The sequence below is a fragment of the Hemitrygon akajei genome, chromosome 16 (assembly GCF_048418815.1).
Source record: "Hemitrygon akajei chromosome 16, sHemAka1.3, whole genome shotgun sequence".
NCBI lineage: Eukaryota > Metazoa > Chordata > Chondrichthyes > Myliobatiformes > Dasyatidae > Hemitrygon > Hemitrygon akajei.
Genome location: NC_133139.1, coordinates 12,145,405 through 12,161,631, shown reverse-complemented (window position 1 = coordinate 12,161,631; position 16,227 = coordinate 12,145,405). Strand labels below are relative to the sequence as shown.

General features: G+C 38.5%; 1 protein-coding gene across 4 annotated transcripts in view; it reads right to left on the bottom strand.

Annotated features, from left to right (window-relative positions):
- Positions 1–16,227, bottom strand: part of stk11 (serine/threonine kinase 11) — a 136,061-nt gene that overhangs the window by 70,015 nt on the left and 49,819 nt on the right. For 3 of the 4 annotated variants that reach the window (XM_073068258.1, XM_073068255.1, XM_073068256.1), the window contains 2 exons: positions 10,976–11,033; positions 257–453 (listed from right to left, as the gene is read on the bottom strand). The exons of the other annotated variant lie outside the window; for it this stretch is intronic. In XM_073068258.1, coding sequence (XP_072924359.1) covers positions 257–453; positions 10,976–11,033 — 255 coding nt within the window. The remainder of the gene's footprint in view (positions 1–256; positions 454–10,975; positions 11,034–16,227) is intronic. 4 annotated transcript variants of the gene reach the window in all.

Below are 16,227 nucleotides of genomic sequence, written 5' to 3'. Positions count from 1 at the left end.
AACAGAAACAACTATTTACAGCATCAATTTCATTTGAAATGCCTTTTAAAATAGCAGAGGGACGATTAAGCATTGAGTGTGCTATACCCACACAAATGAAGTGCAATTTCAGTGGCACCCAAGTACCAGAAATGCCCATGCAATGTATGATATTGAAGGTCACAGTGTAAACAACATTATAACTCAGACCAAGCTGCTATGAAATTACTATATTGCTTAATTTGAGTATGAGGGCAATATATAGGTAACAACATACCCGGTACTGTAAAATCCTGAGTATAAATTATTTCATTCTCCACATCTTCACTGTACAGATCTTCTTCATCTTCATTATAACCATGCAAGTCTTCCAGGTAAGGCACCACTGTCATACTTCTCCATTTGTCCTTGGTCTCTGGGCTTGGAGGAATAGGAACAGGATTTTCTGTCTGAGGATGTTTTTTTCGAAACCAACTGGAAATTTCAAGAAGAAAATAATGTTACTTTTGTTGAAACTGATGACATTGCAGGTTTCTGTATCTTTCCTCTTCTCATCACCACTTTCCCTATCCATCCTAATACACTGATAGAGCTTTGCCATTTCCAAAAAAGAGCAATTCATTTATATTAAAATGATCAGTCCTTACTTAAAACTTGCATTGAAAAAGAAGCAACCTAGCAGTATAATGAAAAGAATTACACTAAATAACCAGAAAATTGGTAAGATTCATAAAACCTTAAGGAAAATTTCTTAGTAACTCAATAATCCAGTTTTGAAAGCTATTTTTAGCATTGCAATAATATGAAGCCAACTGCAACAAAAATGTGAAATTCAAATGCAGAATGTCTATTTTCAGTTAACGTCCTCATTTCTTGTCTGCTTAGTTCAAAAAACAATGCCTCAAAAAGGCATCATCCATCATTAAGGACTAACTTCACCCAGGACATGCTCTCTTATTACTATCAGAGAGAAGGTACAGGAGCCTGAAGACACACACTCAACATTTTAGGAACAGTTACTTCCCCTCCATCATCAGATTTCTGAACGGACAATGAACTTACACAAGAACACTAGCTCACTATTTTTGTAGTACTTAATTACTTCAATTTTTCATTTATAGATTTCGTAATGCAATTTGTAATTTTTAATGTATTGCACCAGCGAACAACAAATTTCATGACACATGTAGTGATATTAAATCTGATTCTGATTCAATCTAATGAGCAGCTAATAACTTTAAAACTTTTAAGATCAGGTGGGAATACAGTTCAGATTTCAAAATATGATACTTCATAATTCCGCAACTTTAGGCTAATCAGCTCCTTCCATTGATTCTAACCAGCAACTTTCTGATTTTGACACTCTCCCGGTCAATAGAAATATTTTCAGAGTCAGAAAAGAGGGCAGCATGGAAACAGGTCACTACTTCCAAACTGACTAATGGGCATCTATCTGTATTAATCGCATCTTCCAACAGTCGAGACACTGAAGCCCATAGTCTTCAATGCCTAGGCATTTCAAGCAATCACTTCAACACCTCTTTTAAGTGCTGTTGGCAACTCCACTTCGGCTACCTTCTTTGGATCTTCAACTTTAAAATCTTCCTTTCAACTCCTCTGAAGAGTGACAGAACCTGACTGCCAATTCCCCACAACAGCAGAATGACCTTTGTTTCAAAGCCTGAAGAGAGATGGTACTAGTGTGCTTGAAGAACAAAATTCCCTTTTTAAACCTAAAGTTCAAATTGAAACTTATGCCATTCACCTCTCTTTGTAACATCGCCTACAATTAATCCTAACATTCATGCTTGAAAGGCTCACGGCAATCACATTGTAAAGCTGATTTTGGGAAGAATCAAGTGATTGTTGAATGATTTTTCTTAATTGTTTAAAATAATATTGGGATCTCTCCATGTTATTGCTAACTTTGTATCAACCCCACAATGGAGGGAGAGTGGAAGAATAAGAAAATCAGCCATGTAAGGGATCTATATTTTCTTTCACAAGTTTAAGCTGCACAATCTCATGATTAAATGGTTATGCTCTGCACTTCTTCCTCCCAAAGAGTAACACTTACATTTGAGAAAAGAACAGATTTCTCTCTCACACACACACACACGATGTAAAGTAGAACACTATTTTTGGATGTACACTTGAAGAAGATTATTTTAGTAAATAACAAGAAAACAAAACAGCACTACATAAAGATTTTAAGCAAGTTTTGTTTCATCATTTGTCTACAATTAGCATTTCAAACATCTTCCTTTCTTGTCAGAAGCACAAAAATTCCCTGGAGGGTAAATTATAGTACTCTAGCCTGCTCCCTTTGAGTGCTAACATCAATTTGACATCTCGTGCAAGACTCCTTCATTTTCTAGTCGCTCACTGTAATGCCTCATCGACTAATTCATTCACCCTTGGGCTGACATCCCTCACACAGGAAGTCAGTGATTTTAGAAGTCTTCTCTTATTTAGGGACCTATACAACCAGCTGAATTTTGATGTACTGTAAGCACAATAATTAAGCATTTATTTTTCAAGCAAAAGACACTATTCTACATATTTTCCTGACAATAGTTAGACAATACTTACAATTCCAAATATGAATGTAAGATAAGTTATAGAAAATATGCACATACAGGCTTTGCAAGTTGTAAAACACAGATACACCAGAATTATGGTTCAACTCAAGAGCTATATTCTGAGGACTAGTGCCAGGCTTTAGATGTTTCAGAAATGAGAGGGAGGGAGGCAAAAGATGTGGGGACATTGCACTGATGATCAGAGATAGTGTCACAGCTACAGAAAAGGAGGAAGTGATGGAGGGGTTGTCTATAGAGTCTCTGTGGGTGGAAGTTAGGAATAGAAAGGGGTCAAATACTCTACTGGGGATTTTTTTTTTTATATATAGACCACCCAGTAGTAATAGGGACATCGAGGAGCAGATAGGGAGACAGATTCTGGAATGGAGTAATAATAACAGGGCTGTTGTGGTGGAAGATTTTAATTTCCCAAATATTGATTGGCATCTCCCTAGAGTGAGGGGTTTAGATAGGGTGGAGTTTGTTAGGTGTGTTCAGGAAGGTTTTTTTGACACAATATGTAGATAAGCCTACAAGAGGAGGCTGTACTTGATCTGGTATTGGGAAATTAACCTGGTCAGGTGTCAGATCTCTCAGTGGGAGAGCATTTTAGAGATAGTGATCACAATTCTATCTCCTTTACCATATCATTGGAAAGGGATAGGAACAGACAATTTAGGGAAACGTTTAATTGGAGTAAGGGGAAATATGAGGCTATCAGGCAGGAACTTGGAAACATAAATTGGAAACAGATGTTCTCAGGGAAACATACGGAAGAAAGGTGGCAAACGTTCAGGGGATATTTGTGTGGGGTTCTGCATAGGTACATTCCAATGAGACAGGGAAAGGATGGTAGGGTACAGGAACCGTGGTGTACAAAGGCCATTGAAAATCTAGTCAAGAAGAAGAGCTTACGAAAGGTTCGAAAAAAAACTAGGTAATGATAGAGATCTAGAAGATTATAAGGCTAACAAGAAGAAGCTTAAGAATGAAATTAGGAGAGCCAGAAGGGGCCATGAGAAAGCCTTGGCGGACAGGATTAAGGAAAACGCCAAGGCATTCGACAAGTATGTGAAGAACAAGAGGATAAGATGTGAGAGAAAAGGACCAATCAAGTGTGACAGTGGAGAAGTGTGTATGGAACTGGAGGAGATTGCTGAAGTACTTAATGAATACTTTGCTTCAGTATTCACTACAGAAAAGGATCTTGGCGATTGTAAGGATGACTTACAGAGGACTACTTGAGCATGTAGATATTAAGGAAGAGAATGTGCTAGAGCTTTTGGAAAGCATCAAGTTGGATAAGTCACCAGGACCAGATGAGATGTACCCCAGGCTACTGTGGGAAGCGAGGGAGGAGATTGCTGTGCCTCTGGCAATGATTTTTGCATCATCAGTGGGGACAAGCAAAGTTCTGGAGGATTGGAGGGTTGTGGATGTTGTTCCCTTATTCAAGAAAGGGAATAGAGGCAGCCCAGGAAATTACAGACCAGTGAGTCTTACTTCAGTGGTTGGTAAGTTGATGGAGAAGTCCTGAGAGGCAGGATTTATGAATATTTGGAGAGGCATATAATTATGAATAGTCACCATGGCTTTGTCAAAGGCAGGTCGTGCCTTACAAGCCTGATTGAATTTTTTGAGGATGTGACTAAACACACTGATGAACGAAGAGCAGGTACCCCTTACAAGGCTTATTGAGAAATTAAGGAGGCGGTTCCGGTGACATCATCATCAAGAATGGCAGCTTAAGTCACTAGCTCTTCCGGAAAAATGCGTATTAAGCCCCGTTATTCCATCAAATATAATATTTTTCAAAAAATATTTGAACTGAAAAGAGGGGCAAGAATGGGGAAAAGGAACGGAAATTAAAAAAGCGACACTGTGGAGCCTGCGTCCAAGAGGAGTGCAGCGAGCGGCTCTTCGACCCGACCGCGTGCTAGCGAGGCGGCTACTGGGCCTCATTCAGACGAAGTGGCGAATATCTTCGAAATCCTGAAAGAAATAATGGAGGTCCAGAAAGAAATAAAGCAGCAGCTCCGGGATATTAAGGCAGAGCTCACCAGCGTTAATCAAAAAACAGCGGTGGCAAAGACTCGAATCGAGAAGGTGAAAGATCACGTTCAAAACGTGGAATGGATACTGAGTAAGACAATAAAAATATTACATCACCAAGAAGGTAAACTGCTTGACCTGCAGGGAAGATCACGGCGGAAAAATATCAGAATCTACAACATTCCCGAAGAAGCGGAGGGCTCATGTATGACGGAGTTTGTCGAAAAGCTACTGCGGGATGCGCTGGATATTCCCTCGGTTATGAAGGTGGAAATCAAGAGGACGCACCGCGCGCTGGTTCCAAAACCTACCCAGGACAGAAAGCCACGCTCTATAATAATTAAATTCCTTCGGTACAGCACCAAGACGCAGATTCTACAAAGGGCCTGGGGTAAGAAGAGAGTGTTTTTCGATGATAAATTAATATATTTCGACCAAGATTCCGCCCCCCCCCCCCCCCCCCGCGGTCCTGCAGAAACGCAAAGAATACTCTGAAGTAAAGCGAGTACTAAAGTAAAATAAGATTAGATTTCAAACACCGTACCCTGCTAAACTTTGAGTGTTTTATGACAACGGGACGCGGTTGTACCAGATGGTGGAAGAGGCGACTACAGACATGAAGGCCAGAGGTCTGCCCTTCAGTGTCACCAAAATGAGAGAAAGCCTGACTGAGGAACTGTCCCGCTCCGCTTGGGAAATAGTGCGAGAATCGAGAAGGCAGGAGACGGGAGGAGGCCGAGAGAAATATATCAGGAAGAGATCGGGAGTTTCCCAAAGACAGTCCTCACCCCCTTCAGAAGAGCCATAAGGTTTAGCTAACTTTAAAAATGTTGAGAAGCTAAATGAAAGCAAAAGTACACGGTGATATACCTATCTCGAGAAATACTTATTATAATGTGGATTTTATATTACTTGGTTGTTATTCTTTATTCGCTCACTTACTCCTTTTTCCCCACCAAAATGAGAATATATATATATATATACGTATGTAATGTGTGTGTGTGTGTGTGTGTGTGTGTGTGTGTGTGTGTGTGTGTGTGTGTGTGTGTGTGTGTGTGTGTGTGTGTGTGTGTATGTATATATATATATATATATATATATAAATAAATAAAAGGAGTACACAGGGAAATCTTTTCTGTGTAATGGATTTGTTCACTGACTTTTATGAATACTGCATTGAGGGCCCTCAACTCACAAGTAGGAAGGGGTTATCCCCCACTGCTAGACATTTCCTCTAGCTCAATGCAGGGTCATCTACTAGTGATCTCAGCCTTGGAATCACACGTTCATTGCCATTTTTGTTATTATCTGCATTTCTTGGTTCTTATTTGTTCAGGGAGTAGATCGATTAAGTTTTATTCTAATTTCAATGGTACATTGACAGATAAATACAGAATGCTAAGGACAAGGTAAAATTCATTTCCTTTAATGTCAATGGGCTATTAAATCCAATCAAACGTAAGAGAATTTTATCCAATTTGGAACAATTTGATTCATACTGGGAAAAATGGTTTAACTAAATAATGCCTCATAGGCCTGACTTTATTCTCACAAATTGTAAAAACAAAAGATCACTCCCTACTTGTACATAGTTCTTCCCTTTTGCTTGTTTTTTTCTCTCCACTCTTTTCTATAAGTGTGTACCTCAGATAAATACTTTGTGGAGATTTGTGACATATATGATTATATGATATATATGTACAATGTCTGAAACACATCTTATGGAAATGTTTGTTTGATGATGAACTTCAATAAAAATAAATTACAAAAAAAAAAGAAAGTAAGGAGGCATGGGATCCAAGGGGACATTGCTTTATGAATCTGGAACTGGCTTGCCCACAGAAGACAAAGAGTGGCTGTAGATGGGTCATATTCTGCATGGAGGTCAGTGACCAGTGATGTGCCTCAGGATGTGTTCTGGCAACCGTATTCTTCATGATTTTTATAAATGACATGGATGAGGAAGTGGAGGGTGGGTTAGTAAATTTTCTAATGACACAAAGGTTGGGGGTGTTGTGGATAGCATGGAGGGCTGTCAAGATTACAGCCTGACAGTGACAGGGTGTAAAACTGGGCTGAGAAGTGGCAGATGGAGTTCAACCCAGTTAAGTGTGAGGTGGTTCATTTTGGTAGGTCAAATATGATGGCAGAATATAGTATTAATGGTAAGACTCTCAGCAGCGTGAAGGATCAGAGGGATCTTGGGGTCCGAGTCCATAGGACACTCAAAGCTGCTGTGCAGGTTGATTCTGTGGTTAAGAGGCATACAGTGCATTGGCCTTCATCAATCGAGTTTAAAAGCCAAGAGGTAATGTTGCAGCTATATAGGACCTGGTCAGACCCCACTTGGAGTACTGTGTTCAATTCTGATCGCCTCACTACAGGAAGGATGTGGAAACCATAGAAAGGGTGCAGAGGAAATTTTCAAGGATGTTGCCTGGATTGGGGAGCATGCCTTATGAGAATGTGTTGAGTGAACTCGGCCTTTTTTCCTTGGAGCGACGGAGGATGAGAGGTGACCTGATAGAGGTCTACAAGATGATGAGAGACATTGATCATGTGGATAGTCAGAGGCTTTTCCCCAGGGCTGAAATGGCTAGCACGAGAAAGCATAGTTTTAAGGTGCTTGGAAGTAGGTACAGAGGAGATGTCAGGGGTAAGCAGAGTGTGGTGAGTGTGCCGGCAGCGGTGGAGGCGGAAACGATAGGGTCTTTTAAGAGACTCCTGGATAGGTACATGGAGCTTAGACAAATAGAGGACAATGGGTAACCCTAGGTAATTTCTAATGGACATGTCCAGCACAGCTTTGTGGGCCAAAGGGCCTGTATTGTGCTATAGGTTTTCTATGTTTCTATGTTTTTCTATGACTGCTGATGAAAACTGGAATAGATTCTCTTAAAATTTAAATGACTGGAGGAGTATATGATTGTGCTGTTTAAAATGAAGGGATCTGACAGATAAAGAGAAACAATTTTATTTGATGAAGCAATCGGAGCAAGGAGTTATCATTAACCTATAGCTAGATCAGTTGCGAATGAAATTGTGGAATAAATTTGCCACATAATGAGAAAAAGCAAGAATTTCGTGAAGGATGGAGATTCCAATTCAGTTGTAATTTTAGATGTCAAGGCCAAATTTTGTCATTAGATAAATGTTATCAGGGAACACAGGCAGATAAATGAAGTTGTAGAAAAGGCTGAAAGATCTGTAAGGCTTACTCCATTTACTAAACATAAGAGGTTCTGCTGATGCAGATCTTGAGCAACAGACACAAAATGCTGGAGGATTTCAGCAGGTCAGGCAGCACCTATAAAGAGGAATAAACAGTTGTTGTTTCAGGCCGAGATCCTTCATCAGTACTGCAAAGGAAAGGCAAAAGAAGCCAGAAATAGGAAGATAAAAGGGAGGGAAAGGAGTACCAGCTGGCGAGTGATAAATGAGACCAGACCCTGAGGAAACTATTTTCTATGTTGCATTAGAGTTTCTATGATATTGTTAACAATGAACAGGTCACCTTTCCATTCCCATTCCTATCCCATTTTCCTACCAGTTACAAGTTTTAAAACATTTAATTCCTATAACTTACTTTTCAAATCCTTTTGTCTCATTGAAATTAACTAAGATGCTGAAATTCTTCTACAACTAAACCAAACCAACAATAATTAAAACTTAATTTAAAATCCATGATCCTTTGAAAAGCTATCTACAATATTTGAGACCACTTGTTAAAATAAGGCACTGACTCCAACAAAAATCTTAACGGTTACTCAGGCTGCCTCAGTGAACAGTACTACTGACAGCAAAGTAAAAGTAACCCCCTGCTCAGACATGCCATCTGGTAAACAACAAGACTGGCTCTAAATTTTGCTCAATGGCAAATTAGGGAAAGAGCTTCTGTTAACTTATTTATTATTCAGCAACTGTCAGTCAATTTTCATTTCATCCATCCTTCTCTGTCAACCAACTGTAGCTTCTGAAAACCAATTAGCTGATATGCAACTCTGTGTGAAACCACTAAGCCACAGGAGATGGTTAAAAAGAAACCTTTAATCTAAAAGGGCATGGTCTAGAATGTGTGCAATTTCTTAGTCTAGGTTTGGTCCTTAAAATGTATAACTTTTTCTTGGAAAGGGTGGGGAATAGGGAGTGAGGAAACTGGACAAGAGAATTATTCATCATTGCAATTTGCTAGTATAGTATTACAAAACGGATTAATATCTTTTGAATTCAATGTTTTAAAAATATCATGAAATTGCCCACTTACACTCATTTATTACATACATACATTAGGTCACTGAGGGTAGGCTCATGCTGTTCTGTTGCTGTAACCCATCCACTTCAATGATCATCATGTGCGTTCAGAGATTCAGAGATTATATAAAGATTGTGACCATTCAGCTTATCTACACCCCTGATGATTTTAGATACCTCTATAAGGTCAACTTTCAGGCTCATACACTCCAGAGAAAGAAGCTCCAGCCTATCCTGTTTCACCTTTTAACTCAACTATTCCTGTTCTGGCTCCCGATCACCTTTAATACACTGATCTTTCAAAAACAGATCTACTTCCTCTTCAGATGGCCTTAATGATTAGCCTCCATGGCAATCTGGGAAAGAAAATTCCACTGATTCAAAATGCTGTGCGAGAAATGCAGTTTTATTTGACCCTGCCGTCCTTGCAACAGTGGAAACATCTCAGTATCTGCTCTGGCCTGCATCATAAACATGTTGTAAACAATCAGTTGCCACTTTATTAGTTACCTCCTGTATAGAATAAAGTGGCTACTGAGTATGTTCATGGTCTTCTGTTGCTGTAGCCCATCCACTTCAAAGTTCAATGTGTTGTGTATTTAGATCTGTTCTTCTGTACACCACTGTTGTAACGAGTGGTTACTTAAGTTACAGTCGTCTTCCTGTCAACTTGAGCAAGTCTGGTCATTCTCCTCTGACCTCTCTCATTAACAAGGCATATTTGCCCACAGCACTGCTGCTCACTGGATGTTTTCTGTGTTTCTCACACCATTCTCTGTAACCTTTAAAGATTGTTGTACTTGAAACTCCAGGAGATCAGCATATCCCAGGAGAGCAGATGTTTGGATGATTTAAATGCCAGGCCAGATGGATTGAAAGGGCAGGGTTTTGAGACCAGAGGCGAGGGTCGGGCCGGTTCTGCTGCTGCGTCGTGACATTAACTCCTTTCTTCACTGCACTCAGGCTGTGGGCCTGCTGCGGGCTCTGCAACTTTTACTCCATTGTGTTGAATTGATGCCGATGCTGTGCCCTGCTCCGGCTGCTCCAGGCTTCGTACCCGAGGACTCGCTTTCATTCTAAACGTTACTTGCTTCATTTTTCTTTTTTTTCTTCTCTCTCTATCTCTCTCTTGCTCTTTGGGCATTTGTCATATTTTTAAGGTTCTTTGCATTTCTTGGGTTTTATGGCTGTCTGTAAGGTCAGGAATCTCAAGGCTGTATAACGTATACATACTTTGATAATAAATGTACTTTGAACTGGTCTGGCACCAACAATCATTCCAGTCAAAGTCACTTAGATCACATTACTTCCCCATTCTGATGTTTAGTCTGAACAATGACTGAACGTCTTGACCAAGCATACATGATTTTATGCATTGAGTTGCTGCCACATGATTGGCTGATTAGGTATTTGTACTAACAAGGTGTGCAGAGTACAGTGGTTACTGAGTGTAGAGTAACACTTTAATCAAATGTATCAACAAAAAAAATAATTTTTTTGGAATCAGGAAAATATGAAAAATAATGAACTCTCAACAAAAAGCAAGGGAATATATTGATAGGCATGTTGAAAACTAATACTCCATTGAGATGATGCCTTTAAGCATCATATTTACAGCTTAGATCTAAATCAGGCCTCGCGGGCTTTTCTTATCTTCTGTATTTAGGCTGGTTTATTAACAGTACCAGTGCATAAGCAGACAAGGTCACAGGGAATCAAGAATATAGTAAGGGCAAATGGGTCCCAAAATAAACAATAACAAATGCAGATTAGAGGATATAACTTTAAAATAGATATAGTCAGAATTGGCACTAGTTCAATAGACCAGATGAATGCCGCGCCCCCCCACCCCATACTCTAATTTGTGTGGATCTAATAAACTCTAATTTGGAATGGAGACAGTGATTTTGCCGGGCAGGCAGCAACGATGCAAGCTACTGAGAACTGTGGTGAAAAATGAGAATTAGCACTAGGATCCACTGATGTGCATGCAGACACTAATCAATGAAAACCTCAAGACAACCCTTAAAAAAAGATTTTATTGTGGCAGAAAGTTTGTATTTATTACTAACTTTAGAATTTACCTAATTTGCTTATGTTAAGAAACTTACTTGTGCTGTCTAATCTGTTGTATTGAAAATCTTTTCACAGGATCATATTCAAGCATTCCTGCAAGGGCAGATAAAGATGCGTTAATAATAAAAAAAAACAACAATGATTTACTTCAAAAACAGCAGAATTTCTTTCTATCTTAGCAACATACTACCGTGGAATTTATTGAAATTTGCGATTTCTAGATCACTGTGACAGTGCTGCAGCACAAAATGAAAAGGAAATAAAGGTGCAAGTAAAATTACATTTCTCCTGTTCCCCAAGAGTCTGATATCATTGTCTGTTATAATTGCAAAGGCCATGAAAAGACTGGTTGCCAAAATTCTGTGTTCCCATTAAAACCAGTGGTAATAATTCCAAATTAATAAAAAAAATCAGTAGAGCTGCTTAGAAATTGTAAATAATAATGGTGGTAAATATTAACACATCAATATTTTTCAAGAAAGCAAGAAATTGCCAACACCACAATTTAATGGGATTTCATTAACCTAGGAATAAATGCATTTACCATGTAGGGAGTTACTTATTTAATTTTAAAGAATGAATTGTTACAGTAAGACTTTAAATCATACAAAAAGTGAGTCAGTTTTATTTGTAGAACTAAAGTGATCAGCAGTTGATTGAAGTAAGATTGGCTTCACTTTTAATTGCTAGTTTTCCATAATCCTTCAGAAGGCAAAGAACTTGCTTAGGTTCAAACAACCCAGCTTATCAAAAATGCAAGACTGGTCACAAAAGTAAAATACTGATTAACAGTACAAGAATAAACTGCAAGACTGTGCTAGGCTGTCTATGTAATGCACAAAGGTATATTGCAAAAACAATTTCTCCAACTTGCAATAGCAACGCTATCCAATATTCAAGATTTCTGAGCTGGATTTTTATTCCTATAATTTTTGTAAAGTGGTTATACAAGAAAATAATTAAAAACTCTAAAACCAGTGCCTTTTCATAATCAGAATGGTATTTTTCTACATGCAGCAATAATCGTCAACTAAATTTAATACAGATAACGCAGCAAAAGATACGAAGGCAGCTGTAAGGGCTGATAGATATAAATGAACGCATTTCTTAGAGCGCACCCTTACATTCTCGCTGTTTTGCAACTTTAAAACTTATACATTTAGGAAGAATCTTAAAGTAGTAGAGGTTTTCAAAATGTCTACAATTCTTAGGAGTTTGAGCTCCAGAGTCATACTGATTTAAAAAGACAAATCCTGCTTGATAGATGCCATCTTTCAGGGTGCTATGTATGGAGTAACTCACAGAGAAAGATTAACACGTACATTGGAGAAAGAATAGAAGTATATTAAATCAGAGGAAACACAATTAGCTCAAGTGAAGCATAAATATTGGCAAAGATATGCTGGGACAAATATCCTACCTCTGTGCTTCGAATACTTTATCAAACTGAAAGATTTACTTAGTTGTAATCTGATTGGCTGCTAAGAAGATTTACAAAGACATATCACATCAAAAAAAATCACACATTTCTATGAAATTTTAGGTCACTTTTCTTGACCTGCAATGAAGATGGCACCAGTAGACAACACGACCAATGTCAACGTTCTGTTGACAGTTCACAAAACTATCTCTTTTACTACTACTTTTTTTAAGTATGTTTCTACTACTAAGCTGTGTGCGATTGGAAGATGTGATTTACATTCTGATGGCATGTTCTGGAGCTGATTGAGCGATCTGGCGCTTTGCTGCCTCTAAAGAATGGCCTTGCTAGCGGCACTGTGCTGAACTCAACTAAACTAAATACTACTGGTTTGATGTTTGACATTCTGTGTTGTTCACTCGCTTTTTGCCATTTGCGCAATTTGGTTTTTTTGCGCAATTGGGTGTTGATGTTTTCTTGACTGGGTTCCACAGTGTTTTTTGCTTCATGGCTGTCAGCAGGCAAATGAACTCATAGCTGTGTTCTGTATACATACTTCGATAATAAATGTAACTTTGGATCTTTGAGTCTTAGCCAGCACACATTACAAATATCCTCTGAACAATCTCATATGGTTCATTACTGCTATTCAGAAGAGCAAATCTGATTTCCAAATACCCTCTGAAATAGCAATCCTAGAAATCCACTCTGTTCAAAAGCAATTAGAGATAAACAATAAATGAGTCTACCGGTGATACAGCATCCTCCAAAATAAATGAAACTCACTCTACATACTTTGATAAGCTAATAAACTTCAAGGTGATTTTATTTTTAGTAAATAGCATATTTAATCCTAATTCTGGTAAATGAAGGGAAAGAAAGAGCCAACAAAAAAGACTGTCTTGTACAGTTATTCAATAACACAATAATTAATAAAAGGCAAATTCAACAGAGTACCTTTCCACTACCTTTTCTTGTAATCTTAAACACAATTCAAAAATATTTTTCAATACAGAAGCAATTCTTACCAACAAGTCTCCCCATAAATTATATAAGCATGCCACCTAGTGTTAAGTGTCAGCTCTACATCTTCTGCAACTGGATCAAAACTGAAATAAGCTAAAGTTTGCATCCCATGCATTGCTTAAATATTCTGAGCGCTCTAATGCACAAGATTGAAGCAGATGACCAATAAGCAAGCATAGATAAAAAGCAAAAGAATGCTTTCTATGCTAGAAACATCACTCCAGATGGAATTGCTTACCCGTGTGGCCAAGGATAACATTTCTGGCATTTGAATATATGCCACAAGAATTATATTACTGTTCAATCATATTAATTTTTATAAGCTTTATTCAAACTGGAAGAGGACAAACTTATTACTTTGTAGATGTCACAGATGCTGCATTGGAACATCCAGCATCCCTTGGAGCACAGGAGAATGAGGGGAGATTTGATAGAGTTATACAAAATCATGAGTGGTATAGATAGGGTAAAGGCGAACTGGGTTTTTTCCACTTGGGTTGGGTGAGACTAGAACTAAAGGTCATAAGTTAAGGGTGAAAGGTGAAATATTTAAAGGAAACACGAGGGGGTACTTCTTCACTCACAGCGTGGTGCAAGTGTGGAGCGAACAGCCAACGGAAGTGGTAGATACAGGTTCAAATACAAATCAATTGTTGTAAAAGTACATGGATGAAAGGGGTATGCAACTTCATGGTTCAAGTCCACAAACACAAAATGCAGGAAGAACTCAGCAAGTCAGGCAGCATCTGAGGCAATGAATATACTTTTTGACATTACGGGCCATTACAGTCCTTTTTCTGGACTGTAAAAGGAGGAAAGATGACAAAATAAAAAGGTGGGGGGAGGGGAAGGACAGCTGGAAGGTATAGGTGAAGCCAGGTGGATGGGAAAGATAAAGAGCTGGAGACTGACAAAGGAGAAGAGAGTGAACCTTGGGAGAAAGGGAAGGAGGAAGAGAGGATGGGGGTTGATAAGCAGGCAAGAAGAGGAAAGAGGCCAGAGTGGGGAAATCCCAGATCGGAGGAAGGATACATGGCTGTGATAGCGAGTCCAGGTGAGTACATGGATGAAGAGTCAGAGGGCAGCAGAGATCACAGAGAGGGAGCAGATGGAACAAGGCAGAAGAGCAGTTTGGCATGAACTACATGGGGCAAAGAGCCTTGTTCTGTGCTGTGGTGCTCGATGACTCTGCAATGCATTTTTGCTTGCTTTTGATCTGAGGGACTCAAGCAGGCAGTATTCAGTGCCCGTCCTGAGAACATTAAGCTAACCATTAACTGTAGAACTGAAGTTACAATTGGCACAAATTGGGAAGGGGATATCTCAGTACCATTGAAACCAAGTTCTGATGGATTGTGATAAATTTCTTAATAATAAAGAACAGGGTAGAAACTGAGAAATTTCACATAAAATCTCAGCCATTATATTATAAACACTCCAGAAGATATGTTTTTTTTAGCATAAATAACTACATTTTCCTCATCAGACCTACATTAGCTTCTTGGTCCATCTCAAGGCATGTTGCTGCCACTGAACACATTTTATTAACGTTTACTCAGATTGAAGAGACACCTAATAGTCACAACAAAGTCAAATTTCAAATGGACTCCTCACAGCTGTAGCAAATCACAGATGCTGGAACTCTAAAACAGAAATGCAAGAGGCCCTCAGAAGATGAGACAGTGCAATGGATGAAAAAAACTCAGTCAGCAGATCATCAACCTTAGAAAGATAAACGGTTCAAAATGCTAAACAGACTACAAGACAATAGTCTTCATCCACCAGTAAAACTTTAAGCAAACAACTCCAAAAATTATTCCGGTAACATATTTAAGTTGCCCATACATAAATGTACTGTTTGAAAGTGTAAATTTTATTTTTTTTAACTATGAGATTTAAATAATAAAACTATATTTCACTATTTCAGATAACTGTATTGATTTTGCAGATGCTGAAAAACCAGAGCAACACACATAAAACGCTGGAGGAGCTCAGCAGCTCAGGAAGCATCTATGAAAATGAATAAGTAGTCAGTATTTCAAGCCAAGATCTGAGTCCCGATGAAGGGTTTGGCCCGAAACATCAGCAGTTTATTCATTTCCATGGATGCTGCCTGACCTGCTGAGTTGATCCAGCATTTTGTGGTTTGCATTGTATTGACAGATTTTATTTTAGTAATTTTAACCAAAATTCTTGAGCCCTGAAACACAAATAATGTTCATTTTTACATTTAAACTATTGGGAGCTGCTTGGATTTTGCTTTACAAAAAAAATTTCCTGGAATATAAATTATTTCTATATCAAGAAATACATTAAATTTTGAGAACATTTTCAGACTGCATGCCCCCTGCTGCATCTTTATGGTACTGCTTTCAGTCTACATAAAAGGGATAAACAATCTACACTATCCTTTACTTATCTCAAGTATAGTCCCAAAATAAATATTCATATTTAATCATATTCAAAGCTGGAAACTTATTCAATATGATGGAACAATTTAACATTTGGTTTATTCCCTCCAAGAAATCTTTACCTTTCTTTTGAAAGATATCAGCAGACACCTTTTGCTGACGTAAACCAGCACTTCCCCAATTTCCACTTTAAAAATATTATGATTTTTTTTTAAAGTTGTAGAACAATTTTACTTGCCAAGAAATTGAACCATAAAGCATCTTACACTGTGTGATCATGTCACCCCCACCCCCTCCCCGTTATACTCTAAATAGTGTTCCACGAACAAAACAGGTATCACTCAGAAGACAGTGATGCCTAAACTAAATTATTTGTGGCTGTAACAGTCTGGAAGCAAATTGAAAGTTACTTTCCAGGTTTTCACAAAGC